The sequence below is a fragment of the Microchirus variegatus genome (genome assembly GCF_963457635.1).
Source record: "Microchirus variegatus genome assembly, chromosome: 3".
In the NCBI taxonomy this organism is placed as follows: Eukaryota; Metazoa; Chordata; class Actinopteri; order Pleuronectiformes; family Soleidae; genus Microchirus; species Microchirus variegatus.
Window position 1 is genome coordinate 36,239,808 of NC_139804.1, and position 24,584 is coordinate 36,264,391.

At 41.1% G+C, this 24,584-nt stretch overlaps 1 protein-coding gene across 1 annotated transcript; it reads right to left on the bottom strand.

Annotated features, from left to right (window-relative positions):
• Positions 1 to 1,216: 1,216 nt before the first annotated feature.
• LOC310925161 (calpain-9) lies at positions 1,217 to 23,401 on the bottom strand (the record flags this gene model as incomplete). Its single annotated transcript, XM_083887035.1, has 20 exons — positions 1,217 to 1,243; positions 1,338 to 1,396; positions 3,184 to 3,300; positions 3,855 to 3,933; positions 5,274 to 5,342; positions 6,712 to 6,776; positions 6,876 to 6,936; positions 8,294 to 8,368; positions 9,006 to 9,045; positions 9,348 to 9,553; positions 11,120 to 11,277; positions 13,178 to 13,338; positions 13,623 to 13,697; positions 14,788 to 14,879; positions 15,976 to 16,047; positions 16,199 to 16,370; positions 16,505 to 16,638; positions 17,189 to 17,307; positions 18,814 to 18,883; positions 23,165 to 23,401. 20 exons carry the CDS (start codon positions 23,399 to 23,401, stop codon positions 1,217 to 1,219), a joined length of 2,088 nt encoding a protein of 695 aa, XP_083743161.1.
• Positions 23,402 to 24,584: the final 1,183 nt, after the last annotated feature.

The window sequence follows — 24,584 nt, forward strand, 5'->3', positions numbered from 1 at the left end:
CACACAGAAACTCAAACATAAACATCTCTCTGAGGTCAAAGGTTAATGACTCACTTAAATGGAATTAAAAACACAATTAACAAAGCCAAAGGGGGGAAAAAAATAATACACACACAATTTCACATTTATTCTTTATTTTAACTTAAAGGTGAAGTAAGTAGTTTATAGTGCCATCTAGAGGAGAGGCTGAAATTTACAACAAAGAACTGCTGCTCTGCTCACCCCCTCCCTTCCCTGAGCGCTACGGTGTCCTCAGCCGGTCAAATGTCGTCCTCGTCGTCTTTCTCCGTGTCAGCAGATGAGGTTCGTGAGGCGAGGGAGAGGGCGGAGCTACCGCGGCCGTAACAGACGAAGTGGAGAGAGTGGAGGCGGGACTTCCTGCTACAAGTAAAGAGACGCTTGATTTGTTCTCTCGTGTTTGTCCTTACAGGCTCCGGTAGAAACATGGCGTCTCTCTGCTAACAGTGGCTATGCAACCGCGGCCCGCGACCATGTTATTTTACATGGCTTTTTGAAACACTACGAAAATGAAACAAAAACTATTATACAGCGACTAGACAATGCAGGAGCACATAATATGTATAAAAAAGTGGATTTTGGGTTATATAAACCCATAAATACTACACAGTGTCCCTTTAAGCCAAAACAAAGCATTTAACCTGTAGTAAAAAAAAATAAAACCGTTATTAAAACATTTCCCCACTTCAGCGTTGAGACTTCAGGGTAACAACAGAAGACACGAAGGAGCAGAATCATGCAACACATTTAACCTGAATACATCATGAACTGCTTTGTATGGATTTAAATCCTGATAATTGGACCATGGATAAGAGTGGACTCTGTCAGACGCCGGTTGAAAGTTTCCTCACTCATGACTATATATATATATATATATATATATATATATATATATATATGTACTGTATATTTATATTTATTTAAAATGACAGATGTTTTCTGTTATTGCTGTGTGACTTCACGATGACACCGTAAAAGAGTAGGAAAGGAATGGCACGAGAAGTCTTTGCGCAAACCCAGTCCTTTGCTTGACGTGCGTCTCTCTACTTCACATCTTTTATGTACAGCATATAATAATAATAATAATAATAATAATAAAAACAATCTAAATCTTTGCGTCATGCTTGCAAAAATAAAAACAAAGAGACTTAATGAAAGCAAACCCCGGTGAGTCCGTGTCAGTGCGACCTAGGTGAGCTCAGTTGTACATGGTCATGTGGAGCCACTGCAAACAGAAGAAGAAAACACCTGTTTGTTTATTTCCTGTGTTAGTGAAGCAGATAAAGAGGAAGGAGTCACTACTGTGTCTGTGCTCATACCTGTCTGTAGCTGACGGTTATCATTCCCATTCCCGCCATGTCGAACGCTTGGAATTTGTCTGTTAAAAGAGCAAAAACAGAAGAAACCTTCAGGAACTGTAATGACCTTTGAGTGTTTACTCTGTGACGACAGGTAAACAAAGGCTTTACAGAGCCTGGATAGCTCAGTCGGTAGAGCATCAGACTTTTAATCTGAGGGTCCAGGGTTCAAGTCCCTGTTCGGGCGATGCAAGTTTTTAATCTACACGGTAACAGCATCTGGATTATTGGACTGTTCACACCTGGCATTAGATGTTGTCTGTGTCCACGTTACGATTACATCTGACGTCCCAGACCTTTATTCAAGCACATACTGACGTCGAGAACAAAAGTACGATTTCACCGAATCTGACCGTACAGATGTGCGATACTGAAAGGGGAAGTAAGTAGTTTATAGTGCCATCTAGAGGAGAGGCTGAAATTTACAACAAAGAACTGCTCCTCTGCTCACCCCCTCCCTTCCCTGAGCGCTACGGTGTCCTCAGCTGGTCAAATGTCGTCCTCGTCGTCTTTCTCCGTGTCAGCAGATGAGGTTCGTGAGGCGAGGGAGAGGGCGGAGCTACCGCGGCCGTAGCAGACGAAGCGGAGAGAGAGGAGGCGGGACTTCAGCTACAAGTAAAGAGACGCTTGATTTGTTCTCTCGCGTTTGTCCTTACAGGCTCCTGTAGAAACATGGCGTCTCTCTGCTAACAGTGGCTATGCAACCGCGGCCCGCGACCATGTTATTTTACATGACTTTTTGAAACACTACGAAAATGAAACAAAAACTATTATACAGCGACTAGACAATGCAGGAGCACATAATATGTATAAAAAAGTGGATTTTGGGTTATATAAACCCATAAATACTACATATTGTCCCTTTAAGGCCACATTTTACTTCTCCGACTGAGTAATGCGTTATCCGTCTGCGTCACCACGGAGACGCCTCGAGCCTTTATACTTCTGCGTCGTGGTGACGGACACGCGCTGCAATTTCCCGCCCGATCAGTAGGGGTCGCTGCGCAAGGTTGTTGTGCTTCTGGCTACAGTGAGCAATGGTGTCCGAGAAAGAAAGACTGTTGTTGTTGAAACAGTGGCCGTTTCTCACTTTTCTGTGTGACGGAACGCAGCTTTAAGATAATTTGAGGCGAGAAATTGGCCATTTAGAGTCTAAACATGTGCTGTGTGTGTTAAGATATGACGTATTTATAGTTTGGCAGCGACGTTGTCGGCGGTGATCAGCTCCGCCCTCTGTGGACACTCGGTGCTCACTGTGAGCCGGCACAGAGCAGCTTATCTCGGCCTGTCCTGAGGACCAATCGCAGCTCTTGCCGTCTCCGTTGTCCCTTGACGGAGTGACGGACACAGGCTCTGCGTCGACGCAGAGTCTCTGCGTAACCTACGCAGAGCACTTTACGCAGAAGTATAAATTGGGCTTTAGCTGTGATCTGATCACTGAGGACAGGGTCTCAATGGGGTCTAAGAGAGGAGGCTTTTTAAACTCACTGTCCTGTCCTCTTGTGACACAAATCAAACTATCTACAGTGTATGTTGTTGCCAGGTGAAATCCTTACATTAATTTTAACATGTTACTTGACAATTTAAACATATAAACGTCTTCATGCTCAGCAGAAAGGTCTGGTGGTTTGCAATAGTGTCCTCAGCATCTTTCTGCCTCTCACTTCCTCCTCTGATCTCCCTGAGGTCATTCATTCATACGCGTGTGTGTGATTAGCAGCGATAGGTAAGATACGGTTCAATTATTCTGGGGTTTGTGAGATACTGCATGTGATTTATATACAGTACGTGATGGTGTTTCCCTTACGCATCATGGTCTCCATCTTCATCACCAGGTACAGGAAGCCGGGGTAACTGATGGTCATGTCCGGCTCCGTGTATCTCAGTCCGACCAGCTGCATCACCAGATCATCCACGATGATCCCTGGAGCAGAGACAGACAACACAAGTTTAATTAGAAATACTACAATGAAGATAAACTTCATATGTTACTAAACTCAATTTTTATTTAATCATTACTTCTTTATTCATAGGGTAACGCGTGGACATCGTTTAATCACTCACGTGATTGATGTACAGAATCTTTTCTTTACTTTTCTATTACTTGAATAGTTTATTTTGTACATATGACAATGAACGCTTTGAATCTTGAATCTGAATTTCAATGCGTGACAAAAAATACAGAATGTGGGTAACTTAACCCTAACCCTAATAATAGGACTTTGCAAATAAAAACAAAATCAATATTAAATGTAGTGTTAAATATAGTGTCTAGTGTCTAGAATGTTATTTTTTGATAAAAAAACAAAATAGTAAACAACAATAGTTCCCTCCAACTTTGTCGATGAACAATGCTGTGTGGCAAAAAGGAAAAAGAGAAGAAGTGCTATGGCGCCCCCTGTTGGTCACATTTCTCTTTACATCGAGTCAAACTGAAGCGTGCATTCATTTATGTCACAGCGTGTCCTCGGTCCTCACCTGCTGCTTTCAGAGCAGGAGCCACCTCTTGATACTCCAGATGCTTCGTCTTGTTCTTGTCAAACGCCAAGAAAATGTCCTGAGGAGAGATTTTCACACAGCATTGAAGAAAACCTGCACGTTTGCAGACGTCTGCACACAATTACGTGGTGCTTTTTTTTTTTTTAGGTTTTGGGCACTTTTTGGGTCGGTTTCAGGTTCTCTCAGAATGAGCCTGTACATCTGCATCATTACTTCTCTGCATTACGTCGCTGAGAACTGAAAAAGCAACACCTTTCTGTGTGTGTGTGAATGACACGTCTTGCCTGACAACTATAGCTTTTCAGTAGAAAAATGAATGGTGTCGGCTGCACTCGACTCGAGTTTGCATGTTCTCCCTGTAAGTGCGCGTGGATTCTCTCCGGGTCGTCCAGTTTCATCCCACAGTCCAAAAACATCCAGATTTGGGGATAAGGCAAATTGGTCCCTCTAAATCAGGCATGCCCAAAGTCCGGCCCGGGGGCCAATTGCGGCCCATGTTCAAATGTTCACCGGCCCGCACCCTCTGTTATAAAATCAATGATATGTGGCCCGCCAGCACTGTTGACCTGAGTATTACATGCACAAACAGTCTGTTTGCTACATTGTAACATTTTCTGACCAGTGCGGACCAAAGCAATCCAACTATAGGTGTAAAAGCGCCCTAAGTGACTCTCACCCGTGTGACGTCTTCGCATTAAAACCACTGTTTTTGAGCCAGAACTGGACGACATACTGCAGTCAAGATCTCAGTATCACACTTCACATTAGTGCAGACATGATTTGTTTAGTCCATGATTTATTAGGTAAATACATTCTAAAATCTTAATTAAATAGAATTTTTGTGATGATCAAAACCACCGTTTTGAATGTAGAAGTCTACAGTGAGCATTTAATAGTGAATAATGTGTAATGTTTCAAATGAACTGAGATATGTTTAATATTCTCTAAATATTAGTGTTTCTTTCCAGACAGACTTTTTCTTCATTTGATGTGGTCTTGAAATACGAAAGGCAGAGGGATTTTGGTAAAAACTTGAAAATAAAAAGAAATGAAGGATGTCATTTGCAATAAAAATGTCATAAAATAGATCATTTGTATTTAATGTTATTGGTTCAAAGAATGTCAGTCAGAATGGTCGGCCCCCCACACGTTTTCACCTTACCAAATCTGGCCCTCTTTGCAAAAGGTTTGGACACCCCTGCTCTAAATTATAGGTGTGAGCGTGAACGGTTGTTTGTCTCTATATGTGGCCCTGTGACGGGCTGGTGATCTGTCCAGGGTGAACCCTGCCCTTCGCCCTATGTCAGCTAAGATTGGCACCAGCGGACCCTCACGTGGAGGATAAAGTAAATAATAACAAATGTAGTAATAACAAATGTAGGGTGTTGATTATCTCACCGTCCACCTCTTGATCTTATCCCACAGACCCTTGAAGTCGTTCCAGTTCAGCCGAGCGATGCCCTGACTCTGGATAAACCGCGGAAGTCAAGGAAAAAATGGAAATGGGCACAACACAACACAAACACAGCTCATATAGAGTCAGGTCCATAAATATTGGGACATCGACACAATTCTCTTCTTTTTTGGCTCTATACACCACTATAATGAATTTGAAATGAAACAAACAAACAAACAGAACAAGAACAAGCAGGAACTGAAGAGCGCTGCAGTAGAGGCCTGCCAGAGCATCACTAGAGATGAAACCCAGCGTCTGGTGATGTTGCTGCCTTCCAGACTTCAGGCTGTAATTGACTGCAATGGATTTCCAGCCAAGTATTAAAGGTGAAGTAAGTAGTTTATAGTGCCATCTAGAGGAGAGGCTGAAATTTACAACAAAGAACTGCTCCTCTGCTCACCCCCTCCCTTCCCTGAGAGCTACGGTGTCCTCAGCCGGTCAAATGTCGTCCTCGCCGTCTTTCTCCGTGTCAGCAGATGAGGTTCGTGAGGCGAGGGAGAGGGCGGCGCTACCGCGGACGTAGCAGACGAAGCGGAGAGAGTCGAGGCGGGACTTTCTGCTACAAGTAAAGAGACGCTTGATTTGTTCTCTCGCGTTTGTCCTTACAGGCTCCCGTAGAAACATGGCGTCTCTCTGCTAACAGTGGCTATGCAACCGCGGTCCGTGGTCATGTTATTTTACATGACTTTTTGAAACACTACGAAAATGAAACAAAAACTATTAAACAGCGACTAGACAATGCAGGAGCACATAATATGTATAAAAAAGTGGATTTTGGGTTATATAAACCCATAAATACTACACAGTGTCCCTTTAATGATTGTTAAGTTTGTCCCATTACTTTTGGTCCCCTAAAAAGTTGAAGGCACATATAGAAAGTGTTGTAATTCCTTCACCGTTCACCTGATTTGGATGTAAATACCCTCAAATGAAAGCTTGAAGTCTGCAGATAAAACCCACCTTGTTGTTCGTTTCATTTCTAATCCATTATAGTGGTGTATAGAGACAAAAAGAAGAGAATTGTGTCGATGTCCCAATATTTATGGACTGTACATACAGAGCCGCGTTCTTCTGAAGCAAACAGAACACGTCAGGATTAGTCCAATGAGTAAATTCTGTGAGTGTTATTTCAAAATGTACCAAGTGTGAAAAGCTTAATTTCTTATAACATCAGACTTTTAAAAGACTTTAAAGTCTGTTCAAGACCCTTATTCAGGCATATTTTAGACAGCACCACCTGTGTTAGAGCCTCAAAGATGCACTCTTTACAGTTTGTATAAATAAAGATCCTGATGGTAAAATCGAATGGCGAAACATAAAAGCAATACATGCAGTATTTCAGTTCAAATACGCTATAAAGAACTATTTTCCCAAGGATACATCCATGAGGACCACCAGGCTCTTACAGTGCTCCAGAGCCAGGTTCTTCTCGCTGCCGGCCAACACTGAAGACAACAGATTAAAATATCATCAGAGAGCATTTTTAAACACGTGACGTGACACATCACTACACGTGATGTTTGAGATGTTGAGACGTCACTGACCTCCTTCCTGTATGGCTTCAGTCAGGAGGGAGTAGAGATGAACTGGTTTACATAACTCCTTCTGATGATTGAAAAAAACAGGAAACGTTAAAGGTCCCCTATTGTGCAAAATCAACTTTTTAATCTTTTAGTACTTATATTTGGGACTCAGTGGGCCATACCAGTCCCCAAAATGTGAAAAAACAAGACTCAGTCATGTTTTAGTGGTTCCACTTTGTGTAAGTATAGGCGATAAAACACGCGATGTTTACACCTCCAGACCAAGTGACGACATTTCACCGTGAATGTTGGCACCCCGCCAGGCAGAGTACTTCACAGAGTACTTCACAGAGTACTTCACAGAGTACTTCACAGCTCCACCGTAGCTCCCCCTTGTCCCTGTGAAATACGAGACTGCAGGCGAGGGAGGAAGAGTGGCTGCACAGCGGAGCACAGTGTTTTACACAAACTTCCAGCCTCAGAGGACTTGTGTGTCCAGTGGATATATTTTATTTATGAAAAAAATGTTCACAAGCTTCACAAGCCCTTTGTTGTTGATCATGTATGTAAATTCCTATGCTGGAGGGACACCTTGAACGCACCAGTTACGTGCCTGCGGTTGGCGAGTGGCGTGTGTGGTTCGGTGATATGAGGAGCACGCGTTTGAAAGCACTGCAGAAAGATGTAGATGTTGTCCTACATTTCTTCTCAACCAAAGGCTGCCTTTCTGTCGTGTTTCCACGTTCTCTCCTCGTGTTGTTGATCCACACACGTCACTTTCAGCCGCAGTAACACTGGTGCGTTCAGGGTCTTTTTCTAGCATGGGAATTTACAAACACGCCGCGCGGCGCATTAATCGTTTTTCTTCAATTTTTTTATGATTGCGAGAAGCCAAAATCGTGGTCACTCTATGCATTACGGTGAAACGCAGTAACAACAGGTAAACGGACATTACTATGGGGTATATGGAGCGGGGGTTGTGACGACGCTGCATGACAATAGGTGATAAGTGGCGACAGTTAGATCGACACTCCCCTGGAAGCAGTGGATGTGTGTTTACCTGGGTCTCATTCACATGTAAATGATCAGGCACAAAACCGAGCGTTCTGAAAAAAGTTGTTTTGGCAGAGTTATTGAACTGCTATTGTGCTTCATCCTTATGATATTTTGACTAAAGCATGACACAGACATGTTCATTAGGGCACCAGGACCTAGTTTAACTCGGGTTAATAGGGTATAATATGGGACCTTCAATAAAACAAGATGTAACGTACAGAGGATTCATCTATATTCAAAACAGGGACTCGAAGCCTGTATTTTCTCATCTTTATTACCGTGAATCTTCTTTCTACCACACTAAAGGCACATGTTTGCAAGACGTGACCTGAACTCCAGCTCTGGTTTTGGACACAAAGCAGCTGCGTGCAGATAAATCTCACCTTGTTGGAGTGCTTCAAGAACAGCCGTCTCATAGATGTAGGGGGAGGGAGAGCGGCCTGGTGAGGATATGAATGCTGCAGAAAGGAGAAGGAAAAAAAACAGTATCTCTGGTCATGCTCTCCTTCAGTTTGGCAGTTGAAGTAAAAAAAAATCAAAAATCAATCTCCTTGCTGGCATCTATCCCAGCATGCACTGGGTGGGGGAGTGGACACACCCTTTAAAGTGTGACAAAGAGCTAACGTGACAGATGTTCATACCTTTACTGAGCTAATCTGCAGGAGACAACACAGCCGAGTCTTCCATCCACACTGTGCAAGCAGACACTATGCACTCTGCTAATCTGGGATTATTTAGAAAATGACGCAATGAAATAGGCACTTTGTTTAGTGCTGCGGTTGCAGTCGTCCCCCAAAATAATGTCAGTAACGTGTGAAGCACAGGCACACGATATAAAACTTGTTTACTTATTTACAGGAGCACGGATGGTTCTTTTAATCTGAGGCTCATAGAATAATCTATCTGACACAGATACGAGCCACAGCTGTGGTTGTGATAAATACACAATATCAGATCTGATATGAAGACGCTTTCAGGATGGAACGAGTGCTTTTCACACCTGTAACCCGATCACCCTTTCAAAGCTTTCCTGCCTTTTTATTTCTAAGATTAACGCCATTGTGCGACAGACAACCAGTTAAACTCGTCTCCTACCTCTGTCATGGAGATGTCGTGCGTGGGTTTTTGAGCGTCGCTGAAGAAAAAAGGATCAAGTTATATTGTAAGAATCATCATTTGTGAATCACAGGACAAAGAAAATGCAAAAAACCATTATGGTGAGGTCATGAGTCTAAGCTGCTGATGTTGAATAATTTACATTCTCAAGAGGTTCAGAAATAAATCCACACAGTACAGAGTTAATTTACTCATTTATTAAAGACGAGTTTGATATTGATTAATAATCCCTTAATAACCTTTCACCACAAATTAAATCAAGTGATCTAAGTCAAACATATTTTGCTATACAACGAATGAACAGACGACTCAGTGACTCACGTGGCCGTGTTGCCCTGTTCGGTGAGCACCCGCAGGAGGAACGATCCCTGCTGATTTGGTTCAGCTGTGGAAGGAACGATGATGTAGCGACCCGGAGGAAGCGAGCCGCGGAGGACGACCTCCCTGCGCGTGGAGTAATGAGGGCAGGAGAGGACGGGCCGAGTCTTCAGGTCCTCAGTGGACAGGTATGTCTTTGAGGGAAGGGCCTGTTCACCAGGACACATGATAATACTGATTATAATACCAGTAGGTAAGAATTCACAGGTCTTTCCATCTTTAAGCAGAGCCTGGATAGCTCAGTCGGTAGAGCATCAGACTTTTAATCTGAGGGTCCAGGGTTCAAGTCCCTGTTCAGGCGATAGAAGTTTTAAGTAAAACAGACTACGAGAGATGAGATAATCTACTGCAGTTTAAATGAAACCAAAGCACAGCACTGATTTCAGATAACATAATCTCAAGGCACATAGACTTTATATAGTAAGACTAAGACCTTACAATAGCAAAGAGAGAAAGGAAAACACCATTGGCATCAGAGGACGTTAGTTGAGAAAGTGATCACTAATGTGTCTTGTGGACAGAGTGTGTGTTTGTGATCAGTTCTGAGGATGTATTCTGTGTTTAACACACAATCCACATGTAAGTGAAGGGAATAATTCACGGCAGGTGTGAATGCGGCCGAATCCATACCTTACTGAGTTTCTACTATAATGACGTCTACAAAAAAACCTGTGATTTGTTCATGTTGAACTATTGATGCACTCAGTGGCACATGGTTGGGACATCAGCCATAAACAAGATGGTTAGTGTTTAGAGGATTACGTACACACAGTATTTGGATTGTAATTTAACGTTCAGTATATTTTACTCAAACTGAAGATGAAGCTGCTGTTTTTACTGGTGTTCTCTCGCCTGAACTGTGAAGTTAATCACGTGGATTTTCTGTTCACAGATATTGATATTTGTGATGTGTGTTTTCTACTATATTCCTAAGGACTTTTAAAAGCATTTGTAGCTATGATGAAAGCAGGACAGGGGTTAGGGTTAAAATAGGGTTTAGATTAGGATTAGGGCAAGGGTTCAGCACTTAGTTCGGCAACGCTTTCTTTTACAGTCCCCTAATTACCAGGTATTTACCTGGTAAATTCATGGTAACACCAAAGTGTTACTAGGTAATTACCAATGGTAATAAGAAAGTAAATACAGTGAAACTGTTGCCAAAATACTGGGCATTTACCTGGTAACTATATAGTTAATTATAGCGTGTTATTACTGCTGTTAATAAGAAGGTATGTACAGCTAAACTATGGCAAAACTATGGTAAATGTAAGTGTATTATTGGGTTATAAACTGGTAATAAGCAGGTACCTACAGTCCCCTAATTACTAGCTATTTACCCAAGGGGTAATCTAACAAACCTAACCCTAAAAATGTGTGTAATTACATGGAAACAAGCTTGGCTTTCTTTTACAGTACAGTTTTACTTTACTTACCGAGTACATTACCGTGCATTACCCAGTATTTTGGCAACGGTTTCACTGTATTTACTTATCTTATTACCCTTGGTAATTACCTAGCAACACTTTAGTGTTACCATGAATTTACCAGCTAAATACCAGGTAATTAGGGGACTGTAAAAGAAAGCGTTACCCTTAGTTCTGATGGTTAAGGTTAGAGTAAGGGTTTAGGGTATGAATTATGTCAATGATGTGTCCTCAATAAGATATAAAAACAAGTTTATTTGTGTGTGTGTGAGCGAGAGAGAGAGAGAGTACCAGGAATATATGCAGGGATATGGCGAGGTCTGCGCGTGTACGTCTCTGGTGTTTCTGCATCAGAGCCAAAACAAAGGAGCAGCTCTTCTGGGAGCCGGTGCCGTGACTGTCCACCTCTGACAGATCCAAGACGAACTGAGGATTCTGCCAGAACCAACCTGTGAACACACACACACACACACACACACAGTTTTAGGCAGGTATTCTCAGGACTCTGCATTGACTTTTATTAATTGGAACCTTAACTTTAACTTTAACCATTATTCCAGGAAAGGTCAACAAATACAAGTACACACACAGTTCTACTTGCATAACATTGATGATAAATCGTCAAATACCTTATGATTGACTTTTAGGTCAGGAGATAAACTATTAACATGTTTGCCATTGGTGGTGGATGTGTTCCAATGAAGTAGAATTGAGAAAAACATTATACAGTCAGTATGGTCATTATAGCATTGCTAAAACAACAAATCTTAAAAAGATTTTTAAGATGTTGTAATCAATCCCTTTCGACAAAGAAATATACATTTCATTATACTTTAGCGTTGGGTGATGTCCATTGTGATCTTTGTTTTGTAAATCATTGGCATGAACAATAGAATATCTGTTTGCATATGTCAATGCTGCAGCTGCCCTGTCTGCTACTTAAAAGGTGTGGAGGATGTGGACTAATTCATTTTGTTACAGCAAAGATAAATTAGTGCGTAAGAAAAATTTATAAACTATATATATGAAAAACAAATACTTAGAGCAGGGGTGTCCAAACTTTTTGCAAAGAGGGCCAGATTTGGTAAGGTGAAAACGTGTGTGGGCCGACCATTCTGCCTGACATTCTTTGAATAACATTAAATACAAATTTTCTTATTTTATGACATTTTTATTGCAAATGACATCCTTCATTTCTTTTTATTTTCAAGTTTTTACCCAAATCCCTCTGCCTTTCGTATTTCAAGACCAAATAAAATGAAGAAAAAGTCTGTCGGGAAAGAAACACTTTAGAGAATATTAAACATATCTCAGTTCATTTGAAACATTACATATTATTCACTATTAAATGCTCACTGTAAACTTCTACATTCAAAACGGTGGTTTTGATCATCACAAAAATTCTATGTTCATTAAGATTTTAGAATTTATTTACCTAATAAATCATGGACTAAACAAATCATGTCTGCACTAATGTGAAGTGTGATACTGAGATCTTTACTGCAGTATGTCGTCAAGTTCTGGCTCAAAAACAGTGGTTTTAATGCGAAGACGTCACACAGGTGAGAGTCACTTAGGGCGCTTTCACACCTATAGTTGGATTGCTTTGGTCCGCACTGGTCAGAAAATGTTACAATGCAGCAAACAGACTGTTTGTGCATTTAATACTCAGGTCAACAGTGCTGGCGGGCCACATATCACATTGATTTTATAACAGAGGGTGCGGGCCGGTGAAAATGTTAACATGGGCCGCAATTGGCCCCCGGGCCGGACTTTGGGCATGCCTGACATAGAACTTCAAATGAAAAAATGAACAAAACTGAAAAATAGGTTTCTCTCTTGTCAACAGCTGCAATTAAACCATGTTGTAATTCAGTGGTTTGGCGTTTCCCAAATGAGCCTGGAGCAGATTAATCGCCTAATCACCGTAAACTAGGTTGTCCTGGGTTGACAGACAGATATAGACGGACAGAATAAACACGCTGTAGTGTCTTTGCTACTGTTACTGAATACAGAACAAATAAGCCTGTCTCAACTCGAAACATCGGATTAAATACTATGCAAACATGTTCACAGGGCATAAAAGGGGGATTATCTTACTGGTCTTAGCAACTGAGCATGGAAACCAGTACAATTCGATGACTTCCTACAGAATCTTCTGTAAATGCTCCAGAGCAAAAGCCACATTAGTGCTTTTATTTTGGAGGAACTCTTATAACAAGAAAGAGGCCGCGGACCCATTCATACACGGACCAGTTGAGATGATCTTACGGCGGAGATATAAACACACAACCCAGTTTTCATTATTATTATTATTATCAAACATCATGTGTTGTCAAGTGTGTTTACCCCCTCGGGGAGATCCTCCCGCTGTGATGCGTGGCACCCAGTTCCCATGAAGCATGATGCAGGACCACGGCTGCACACTGGAGCTGGAATCTTTGAAGTTCTCGCACAGGTGACACACCTCCATCATCTCAAACTGCTGTCGAAAGTCCGATATCGACATCCTGATTGAAGAGAACACATGTTCTTCTGAAGTCTACTGTCTCGGTTCAACACACACAGTGTAACAGCAGCTGTGTTTGTGTAGCTTTATACGACAGCGTTTCAAAAACAAAAAAACACGTGTTCGTTTGCCTTGTGGGTTCCTGACGAAACTCCGGGCAAAGTGTGTTTTTGTTTGGTTTGGTGTTTGCAGAGGGCGGACATGAACAAGCGAGGATGGAGTAAATGATGCATGTCACACACACACACACAGAGAGAGAGAGACAACGCTGAATCACAAACTCACCAGAACTCGCCGTCCTCCCGACTGATTCTCTGCAGTCGTTTCTGCTCCTCGGGGCTCACTCTGTTCCACTCTGGACTGGAAAGAGACGAAGAAGTGAAGACTGAGAGACTGTGTTTATTTATGCACAAAAGATTACACATTATTTACCATTTTAACTCAGGAGATGATAATAGGGAACATTCATTATTAGTGCTGGGCACGTTAAGGCCGTTAAGGTGCATCATGTGATAACTCACCAACAACAACAGTGCAGCCAGAATATTTGCATTAAAAAAAATATATTGCAGACTGCAAATCATGTTTTACGTTTTGAAATCATGTTTTGGGCATGTGGCGCCACCTACCGCTGTCTACGAATCATTGCAGTCGGTAGAGTCTCAGCTGCCGAGCAACCACAGGTTGCCAGTTACGTCAGAAAACGAAACCTAAAAGACCTCGGTATTTTGAATTTGAATGTAGTAACCGGCTTTGGCCACATTCTTACACATGGCACCTTTAACGCATGATGCGCATCCGTGACGACTGACCGGAAAAAGACGTGCGTGACGTCATGTGTACGTGACTAAAATGAGTCTCTAAAGTAACGCTAAACTTTAAAAAACAGCGGTACGCTGGTTATTTGTAGCGCTGCTCTTTTCCTTTAATAAACAGACCGCTGCAGTTCGACTGAAGGGCGCGCTAACCGGTGCTAAAAGGAGCTAATGCAGCTAGCGGCGCTAACTGGTAAACGGTGCCTGTCTTTTTACGGTCAGTTGTCATGGAAACGCATCATGCGTTAACGTGCGTTAACCTAGTGCCCAGCACTATTTATTATATTTTATTAATAATCTAATAAAAATGACCAATGTCCTCACCTTTTATTTGCAAAAACAAATAGTGACGACATGCATCAATGTACATTTTTATATGGAAAGCTTGGAATTGACTTCCCCCCCCACCATGCATAACTAGCATAAATGCAACATGTGTGTGTTACAGAGACGGTGCAGACCAAGACACCAATAACAACAACAACAACCAGAAACAAACAAACCAACTCAGGGAGATTTAGAGACAGAGATTCTATTAATCCTGCAGGTTTGCAAAATGTTTTCTTTATCATTCAGCACTTAATCGTGCTGTAAACCTGTCTGATCTGGCTCATGCGGAGGGTGTGTGTACTAACCCATTTACATCACTCCAGGGCCCCACCCACTCAGTGTTTCCCCAGGGGTTGAGGATCCGCACTAAATCCTCTGTGCCATGTGCCGACTTCACCTGTCAGAGACGAAGAAACAGCGAACACGTGAGAGCGGCAGAAAGAAGAGATCAGCGTTTCCACTACATTAAAACTCAACAATGACGTCTGAATGGAAATGCACTAATTAACGCCTGTCGTCGTACCTCACCCATCCACCCATTCTGACTTCATTTACCCAGACACCACAATTAAAGGATGATACAAGTTCATCCTGTCACCTTAGACCTACCTGCACACAGCATATTATTTAAGGATTTAAGTTTACAGTCGTTCAAACGGCCGAAAACATATAAAGACATGCACGAACGATGATCTTAAAGCGGAACTAGACCGGAAGTTCCTATAAACGCTGTTTTTTTTGGTGTGTATCTGCGTCATTACCTTGTTTATGAAGCCCTGACGGTTCGAAACAAACAGTTCAGCCACTGCTGAGAACGCTGTGTTTTATTGTAATCTCGGGGCTCAACGAGATCACTGAAAATCCCGTAATAGTTACGTAAGCAGCGGTTCTCCTGAACAACCGATCGTCCTGCTCCGGGCACTAGTCCGGGCACATCCCGTTGCGTACATTGAACCGCAGAAGAAGAATAACGTCCGTTGTGGAGGTGTTTCACGAGCGACAGTGTCTTCTGACTCTGGGTCTGACTCCGGTTTAAAGTCATAAAAGGGACTGCGGCGGGGAGTCGTGAAGAAGCTATTTTTAAACACTGTTAAAACAATGTTTTGATAATGAGGAGCAGTGCATCCACCGTTCCAGAGGGGGGCGCTGTGCTTCTGAGAACGGATGTGCTGGATAGTACTGGCCAATCACAAGACTCTGTCTTCTGGGGGTGAAAGTTCACTCTCAAATCTCGCAGCAGAAAAACACTGTCAGAAAAGAGGATTTCTATCGGCTCGTTTACAGCAACTAGGAGGTTTTTGAGCATAAAAACAAGTTAATATATGTAAGTAGACCTCCATAACTAACATTTATGTGCAACAGGACCACTCTATGTCACCTTTAAAAGGGTTCGTTGTCACTCTGCTCATCCACCCTGACTGACCTTTGACCTTACACAGACAGAAAAGATGAATCTCAGCTGACGCTTGTTCGACTCGTTCAGCTTCAATTACCTTCTCCACTGCAGTCACAGAGTAAGCGTGTCTGAACATGATCCCCAGTTCATTCCTTGTTTCCAGAGCTCCCTTAGAGGACAAAAGGGGAAGAAAAAACCCACAGTCAGGCAGGACAAGAAGATACATGACTCATCATCACATAATATAGTATGCACAGAAGGAAACATGTTCCCAAAGATGTTCCCAAAGTGCTGTCACGCCTGTCCTGTGGCCACCACACCTGGCAGTTGGCACAGTTGATGAGCGCTCCTTTAGAAAGCAGGTGTCGCAGGATGGTGGGGAGGTCCTGAGGCAGCAAGGAAATGTTCAGAACCTCAGTTACTCCACCGGTCATATCCACCATGGCCTCGTGAGGGAAGCCCATGTCCAGAGCTATGTAGCCGCCTTTCAGCCTGGGACAGGGAGGTGGAAAACATTAGATCAGGTGATAGGTGATAAACAATAAGACAGAACGTTTTTTTACTCTCCTTTAACTGCTTCTCCTTAGCTTTTATATTCTCGTTGTGCCTTTTATATTTGTACTCACTTGGCATAGGCCTTCTCCAGCAGTGAACTCCAGAACTCATGCTGGTCTGGGGATTTGAGGTAGATCAGTTTGTTGTTCTGAGTCGGCAGCAAGTCGTCGATCCTCACCTCCTCCCATTGACCGTACTGCCAGAACTACGCAGGGTGTGAAAACGCACGTCGTTTTTTTAACATAACGCCAACAAAACTACCGTTCAAAAGTTTGGGCTCACCTACACAATTTTTTGTGTGTTTTTTCCATTAAAAGTCACACTTTTATTCATCAAAAGAGTTGCAAAATGAATAGAAAATATAGTTAAAACTGTTTTCAGCATCATTGCACAGGGGTTTTCTAATCATCCAATAGCCTTCTAATGCGATTAGCAAACACAATGTACCATTAGAACACTGGAAATGGGCCTCTAGTCTATACACCTATGTACATATTCTATTAAAAACCAGACGATAGCAGCTAGAATAGTCGTATAGAGTGTATTTCTGATTCATTTCATGTTATATTCATTGAAAAAAAGTGCTTTTCCTTCAAAAGTAAGGTCATTTCTAAGTGAGCCCAATTGTCCCTAATCCTGTTTAAATTCTAACTCCAGGTAAATCACCACCAACAGCAGCACCAACAAGACAAGACATGACACCAACAGCTGTGCAACACAGACAACAACGTGTTTGGGAACATTCTGGTATTTACCTTGAAGGTGAAGCTGCCGTTGTAGCCTTCGTCGAAGCTCTGCTCGAGAGGAACAACCCTGATGAGCAGAGACCGGTGCACGGCGAGGGAAGCGATGGCAGAGAGAAACCAGCAGTCGTCTGAAGAAGACAGGTTTAGGTATCGGAGGATATGGAAAAATGTTCACTTTGCACTCTTAGAAATAAAAGTGCTACGTAGAACCATATAAGGTTCTTCGGCTTGTCCTCAAAGGAGAACCCTTTATTCGGGAATGGGGTTTTAAAGGGTTCTCTGGATCAAAAATGATAAATGGTTCTTACTGGAACCATTAGTGTCACCAAGAACCCTTGATAAAACCTTTCTTCGGGAAAGGGTTTTTCAGAAGCAAATGGTTCCAGGTAGAACCTCAGCCCTTGTAGAAGAACCCTTTTGGAAAACCTTATTTCTAAAGGCCACATTATACTTCTCCGACTGCGTAATGCGTTATCCGTCTGCGTCACCACGTAGACCACTCGAGCCTTTATACTTCTGCGTCGTGGTGACGGATAGGCGCTGCAATTTCCCGCCCGATCAGTAGGGGTCGCTGCGCAAGGTTGTTGTGCTTTTGGCTACAGTGAGCAATGGCGTCCGAGGGAGAAAGAGAGAGAAAGACTGTTGTTGTTGAAACAGTGGCCGTTTGTCACTTTTCTGTGTCCCGGAACGCAGTTTTAAGATCATTTGAGGCGAGAAATTGGCCATTTAGAGTCTAAACATGTGCTGTGTGTGTTAAGATATGACGTATTTAAAGTTTGGCAGCGACGAAGTCGGCGGGGATCAGCTCCGCCTTCTGTGGACGCTCGGTGCTCACTGTGAGCCGGCACAGAGCAGCTTCGCTCGGCCTGTCCTGAGGACCAATCGCAGCTCTTGCCGTCTCCGTTGTCCCTTGACGGAGTGACGGACACTTAAAAAATATTCCTTGCACCCGGAGACGACGCAGAGGCTCTTCGACAGGTTCTGCGTCGACACAGAGGACTCTGCGTAGCCTACGTAGAGCACTTTACACAGGAGTATAAATTGGGCTTAAGAGTGCACAGCCTCCTCTGTGAGCAGCTGTGCATCATTCATTGTACTTTATTCTCTCCATCTTTACTCCAAATATCAACAAATACCAAGACGTGAAGAATCATGAACTGTTTCTCCTCTTAATGTGAACCAGAGCACAGCTCAGGTCTGAGATAATCGGCAATAAAAACCGAGCTCAAGCCCCAACCGGACAGGTTTTCTGAAGATTTTCTAACTGCAGTTGAGAGGTTTTGGCTTCTATTTGACAAATAAAACCACATTTCGTTATTAAAAAGAAAGAAAAGTACTAAAAAAGGGCACTGAATGGTGACCATATCCAACCTTTATATCAGAGCTGCAACTAACGACGATTTTTCATAATAGATTCATCTGTCGATTAGTTGTTCGGTCCACAAAATCAATGTTTCCCAAACCTGGATATGATGATCTCAAATGTTTGTTAAGTTTGTCCACAAAACCCCAAATGATCCACTTTTAATGATTGCGGAGCAAATAACCCATGAAAATCTATTCTCGCTGTATAAACAGGCCTGGATCCTGCTCCTGTAAGTGCATGTAGTTAATGACAGGTGAATTCTACTTACTGAGTTTCCCCTGGCGGATGTCCAGGTGTGTCGCTCCATTAATGATGAACTGAGGTGATGGACAGATCTCCTAGGAATGGCAGCGAAGGCAACGGCAGATGAAAAAAGAGAGAAGAAATTAAAAATTAAAAATTAAAAAATACAGGATGTAACCTGTCTGAGAGCGGCGTGCCAAAGGGAGTGGCGACTCATTTGGTCAACGCCAGGAGGATTAACATTTGTTCAATCATGTTTCAGATTAATATCTCCAAAAAAAAGATCTAAACACTAAATCAATTAATTTTATTAATTAATTCTTTGATCCACTTCAGTTTCTGAGACTCTTCTTGGATCTAAAGCTTTAATATTAGTAATAATCAGCATAATAATCACAGTATAAATAACCACACATACACGTGTACAACATAATCTGCATTTAAACTGACTTTCCTCTAAAAAAGGGCTCAATACATATATATATATAAAACCAGTGCATACTATAAGACATCACTATTGTGTTTTCTGGCTGTGCTGAGGAGTTTTATCTCATTTTTAAATCTTATTTTTGCTTTATTGCAGTAAATGAGGGTTAATACCTGCATGCAGTCACATCCTCTGTGGGATTTTACTGTCTCAGGACAACTCGCCTGTCTCTATAATTATGTCGGCCGTGTGCATTCAGTGAGGTTTTTGTTTGCATTTGCACGCGGTGACATTCCACTGTACCGGTAAAGCAGGAATAATGTGTATTTTGGAAATTATGAACAAAAACAATGTCAAGATGAACAAAAGGATTCCCACAGACACCAGAAGAGTTCACTTTGTGTTACACGCAGAGGATATTTAACATAAGCTATGATAATAATGCTAAGTTCACTGTTCAATACGAAAAGTCTGATGCAACTGTTCAACAGCAAAACCCTTGGGTTAGGGTTCATTAATGACAAGAGGCCAAACACATGACCTCTCTGACCTTTACCTCACATCCGTCACAGACGTCCTGAACTTGTTTAACAAAAAAACACACGACACAAACAAATATGGCGTTGGTCTCAAAACAAAACAGGTTAAGAGCCAGTGCACTGTAAAAAAGAAAAGTCAAAATGTCAAGGCAACTTGCTGCAATCAATTTTTTTGAGTTTACAGCCCAACAAAGGATCTCAAGGAAAAAAAAAAAGTTCCATCAACTAATATTATTTTGTTAGACAAACTTGTAAGTTAGAGTTGTGCCAACTCCAAAAAATTTTTTTTATAAAAAAATGTACATTATCTGAACAAGATTAGTTCGCCAAACTGTTTGAAAAGAGAATTTTGAGTTGGCACAACTCTAACTTACAAGTTTGTCAAGCAAAATAATATTAGGTGATGGAACTTTTTAAAAAAAACTTGAGATCTTTAATTGGGCTGTAAACTCAAAAATTTACTGCATCAAGTTGCCTTGAAATTTTCAGTTTTCTCAACTTTTTTTTTTTTTTTTACAGTGCGAGTCGTCAGGCGCAAACACTGTGACATAAAACTCATTAAATGATAAATATTCACGTCCAGCGGCAAAACAAGTATAACAAACAAGCGTCACATTCTCTGGTGGTTTGTGGGATTATGTTGCGTTCATTTTTAAACAGGATCTTGTAATTAATATTAATGGCGTTGGCTTCATTTTGTGGTACATGTGATACAATGACGTCTCATTCACTGTACTTGTTCTGATGTGTTGACGCTGACACGTATTGTGTTCTCTTTAATTCTTCAGTTGTTAACTAACCCTTACCCTAAATTCAAATTCAAATGTATTATCCTACAGTGTTTAAATGGCCATGTTTTATCATTCAAAACAATTATATTCAAAATATGACAAAGGTCTTTTTTTGATTAAATTGTATTTCTTAAGAACACATGTACGATTTAACTTCAGATATTGATGAAGAGGCTTAGTGTCAAAGCTTTAGAAGAGAGTTGACGATGTTAAAAACAAGTGCTGACTCTTGACTATGCAAATCTGGTAATCTGATCTGAATGACGATGAAATGCTTTTCCTTTATTTTTCACAATCTCACTGAACGTTACTTTTGAAGGGAAAGTGAAATGAACAAAGTGTTATGACTGATAACAATTATGTTGTAAATGCAACCTTTGACACCTGTTTGATCGTTAAATGACGCACTGTTCCATAGGTTTTGGTTTCACTCGGCGAAGAACAGAATTATTATTATTATTACTTGTTATTATTAGTATCACAACTCACTGTGGGAAATAATAACAATGACTACACAAACTCTACTGCCAATTGTCTTTTACTTCCACTCGTCATGTCATGAAGCTGTTTTTATCTCTCCTTTTAAATGTGTCACACACTTTTATTCGAATCAAGAGGAAAGGCATTCGTCACTTTCATTAGCTCCTGTTGTGTTGACCTGCAGGCATTTTGGTTCTATATTTTCACCTGATATATATATATAAAAAACACACTGATCTGCAGTTGTTGTCAGAGTCAGAGTGAAGACTTCACTATCCCGAGGCAACAAACACAGGTGTTTGCCTGATACCTGATGCCTGATACGGTTCTGCCTGATACTGTATTCACCAACATAGGGATCTCGGTGTCTTTCTGTGTTTTATTGCAGATTTATAATTACACAGGAAGAAGAGTTGTGTTGACAGCATTAAATCTGCAAACATTCACACACGTTTGTGCTTCATTCACAGTAAGGAGGACACTCATAGACATAATGCATTCCCTCGACCACATGTGTCAAACTCAAGGCCCGGGGGCCAGATGTGGCCCGCCACGTCATTTCATGTGGCCCGTGAGTCATCAATTGGTCTTGAAAATCTGTGTTAAAATAGGTCTATGCTGCTTTAAGGCGTACGTGCGACCATAAACTACATTTCCCACAATGCATGGCGATTGTGTTACCCGCAAAATGACGGCACCCCTGCTACATTGCAGTGTATCATTGTATATGCATCATGCGACGAGTGAAATTGAATAAGTAATAAATACAGAAAGTTATTTAGCAAGTAGTAGTAGTTACCTTTATTTTACATTATATTTGGTTACATTTAGTTACATTTATTCTGTGGGTAACCATTATGCTGATGTGGCCCTCAGTGAAAAGGAGTTTGACACCCCTGCCCTAGACCCTTACCCTAATCTTAACCATCACAACTAAGTGCCAAACCCTAACCTTTACCCTTATCCTAACATAAACCCAATTCTAACCCTAAAACCAGGACTTAATCCCGAAAAAGGCCCTTTAAAGACGTAAGGGACCAACCAAAATGTCCTCACAAATACAAGAACATACACACACCCCATTCATTCATTTGAACAAGCCTAACCAAAGCATTATCTCTAACCTTAACCATAACCACTTAATGCCAAACCTTGATCTCACTGCAATTAAAAAAATTAGACTTAACCTGTTTGTCAGAAATGAGGTTGTGCCTCATTAGGACCAGGTGTCGTTCCCCAAACTTGGGGGGGAACAGATAAACGAGAAGAGAAGCGACAGTGCAGTAGAATTTATTATAATTATTATGTTAACATTTAATTAAAATATTACTTTTTTTTTTTCTTCCAGATTTTTATTGAGTCATACCAATAATCTATCAATAATATATCAAGAAATTAAGATAAGAATAATAAGAATAATACTGTTACTTAGTATATTCTTACGCTGTGAATCAGAATTCTCAATAACACACACATACAACCACACTGGAATATATGTCACTTTAAATGTATTTCTAATATACATTAGATGTGTATTGTGTATGTATACACAATATACACACACGCACTATACGTGTATATGTCGAGTTTTTGGTGCCTATCTATCTATCTATGTATGTATGTATGTATGTATGTATGTATGTATGTATGTATGTATGTATGTATCTGTCTGTCTGTCTGTCTGTCTGTCTGTCTGTCTGTCTGTCTGTCTATCTATCTATCTATCTATCTATCTATCTATCTATCTATCTATGTATCTATCTATCTATCTATGTATCTATCTATCTATCTATCTATCTATCTATCTATCTATCTATCTATCTATCTATCTATCTATGTATGTATGTATGTATCTATCTATCTATCTATCTATCTATCTATGTGTGTGTGTGTGTATGTATGTATGTATGTATGTATGTATCTGTCTGTCTGTCTGTCTGTCTGTCTGTCTATCTATCTATCTATCTATCTATCTATCTATCTATCTATCTATCTTATCGCGTGACTTGCTAACATCGTGTAGCTCTACCTCAAAATTAAATAAAACTGTGGATAAAATCACTTTAATAAAGTTCTTATATTACAATAATAAATGTTTTTTGTTGTTGTTTGTTTGTTGTTGTTTTTTTTTAAATTTACCTTTGGTCGCTTCCACTTGACCCCGGGCTGCATCTCCAGCTCACCCAGCGGGAAGTGATGGTCCACGAAGAGTCCGTCCCGGCCCACGGCGCTCACCTCCCCGCTCTCCGGAGGCAGGTCCCCGCTGAGCAGCTCCGCCAGCCAGCGGCGGGACTGAGAGCCGAGCAGCTCGTCGGAGCACACCGAGTCCACATCGTCCAGGGAGTTCTCCGAGGACACGCTCAGAGACTTTATCATGTCCGCGGCTTGAGATAATAATATATTTACTATTGTTCCGTTTCCAGAATGCGTGAAGTTTTCACCGGAGCAGGTGATAAATAAACACACACACACACACACACACACAGGCCACGCCCCCTGGGAGTGGACGCTCACCTGAGGAGATGAAGGCTCTGTAGGTCAGACACGCCCACATACTTCCGGTTCGTTCACCTTCACTTTTCAAATAAATAAATTCAAGTAATATTATTATTATAATGGTTATTATTATTAATATCATTATTATTGTTATATTAATATTATTATATTATTATTAATATTAATAACTTATGTTATGGCATCGACCAGCACCCTCCATAGATAGATGTTGGCCTTGGTGACTGTTTTACAATTGTTATAAATATAAAAGCCAACAGGGGGCGACTCTGCTGGTTGTACAAAGATCTAAATGGACCTATTATTTCTCACTTGATTTGAATTATTGATCTCAATCACTAGTTTTAGGCCTTCTTCGACAGCACATGATCTCAATTTATTTAGTTAAAGTATGTTCCCATTTAGAGAAAAATATTTAACTAGCCATTATAATAATTATATATTTATAGGCCTATCATAACATACATATATTATATGTATGCTAGAATAGAAGAAAATGTACAAAGTACAAAATAAATGGTAGTTATATGGCACAATAATAAAATAATTAAACATGTATACATACATGTAAATGTTATGTACAGCCTCAGTATTAAAATAGAAAACAGATTGTAAAGTTATGGCTAATCAGTTTAGGATTATATAAAACACGACACTATACGGTTCTGTAATACATAATACAATCCTAATCTATTTCTTACGTATGAATCAACATTGACAGTTTTGGTATTAAATGATGTGTTGATTTTCAAAATGACACCGAATTCTTCCACAACTGCTCAGGAGTCGTTGACCTGACGACGACTTCAAAGGAACAGACGGGCGTTTGGTTTCTGTCGCATCTCGTTTCATTAAAGTTTCATTATTTTCTCTATGGAGGGTGAAGCTTCAGTGCTTCTGTACCCATCATCGTCTATCACACCCCTGAACACACAACACAACACAACAGCGACGATTACACAACACCCGATCGTGTGAGTGTGCTGCTGCTCTCATACCGGTCACACTGATTCATATTAGCTCGTATTGTTCCTAAAAATCCATG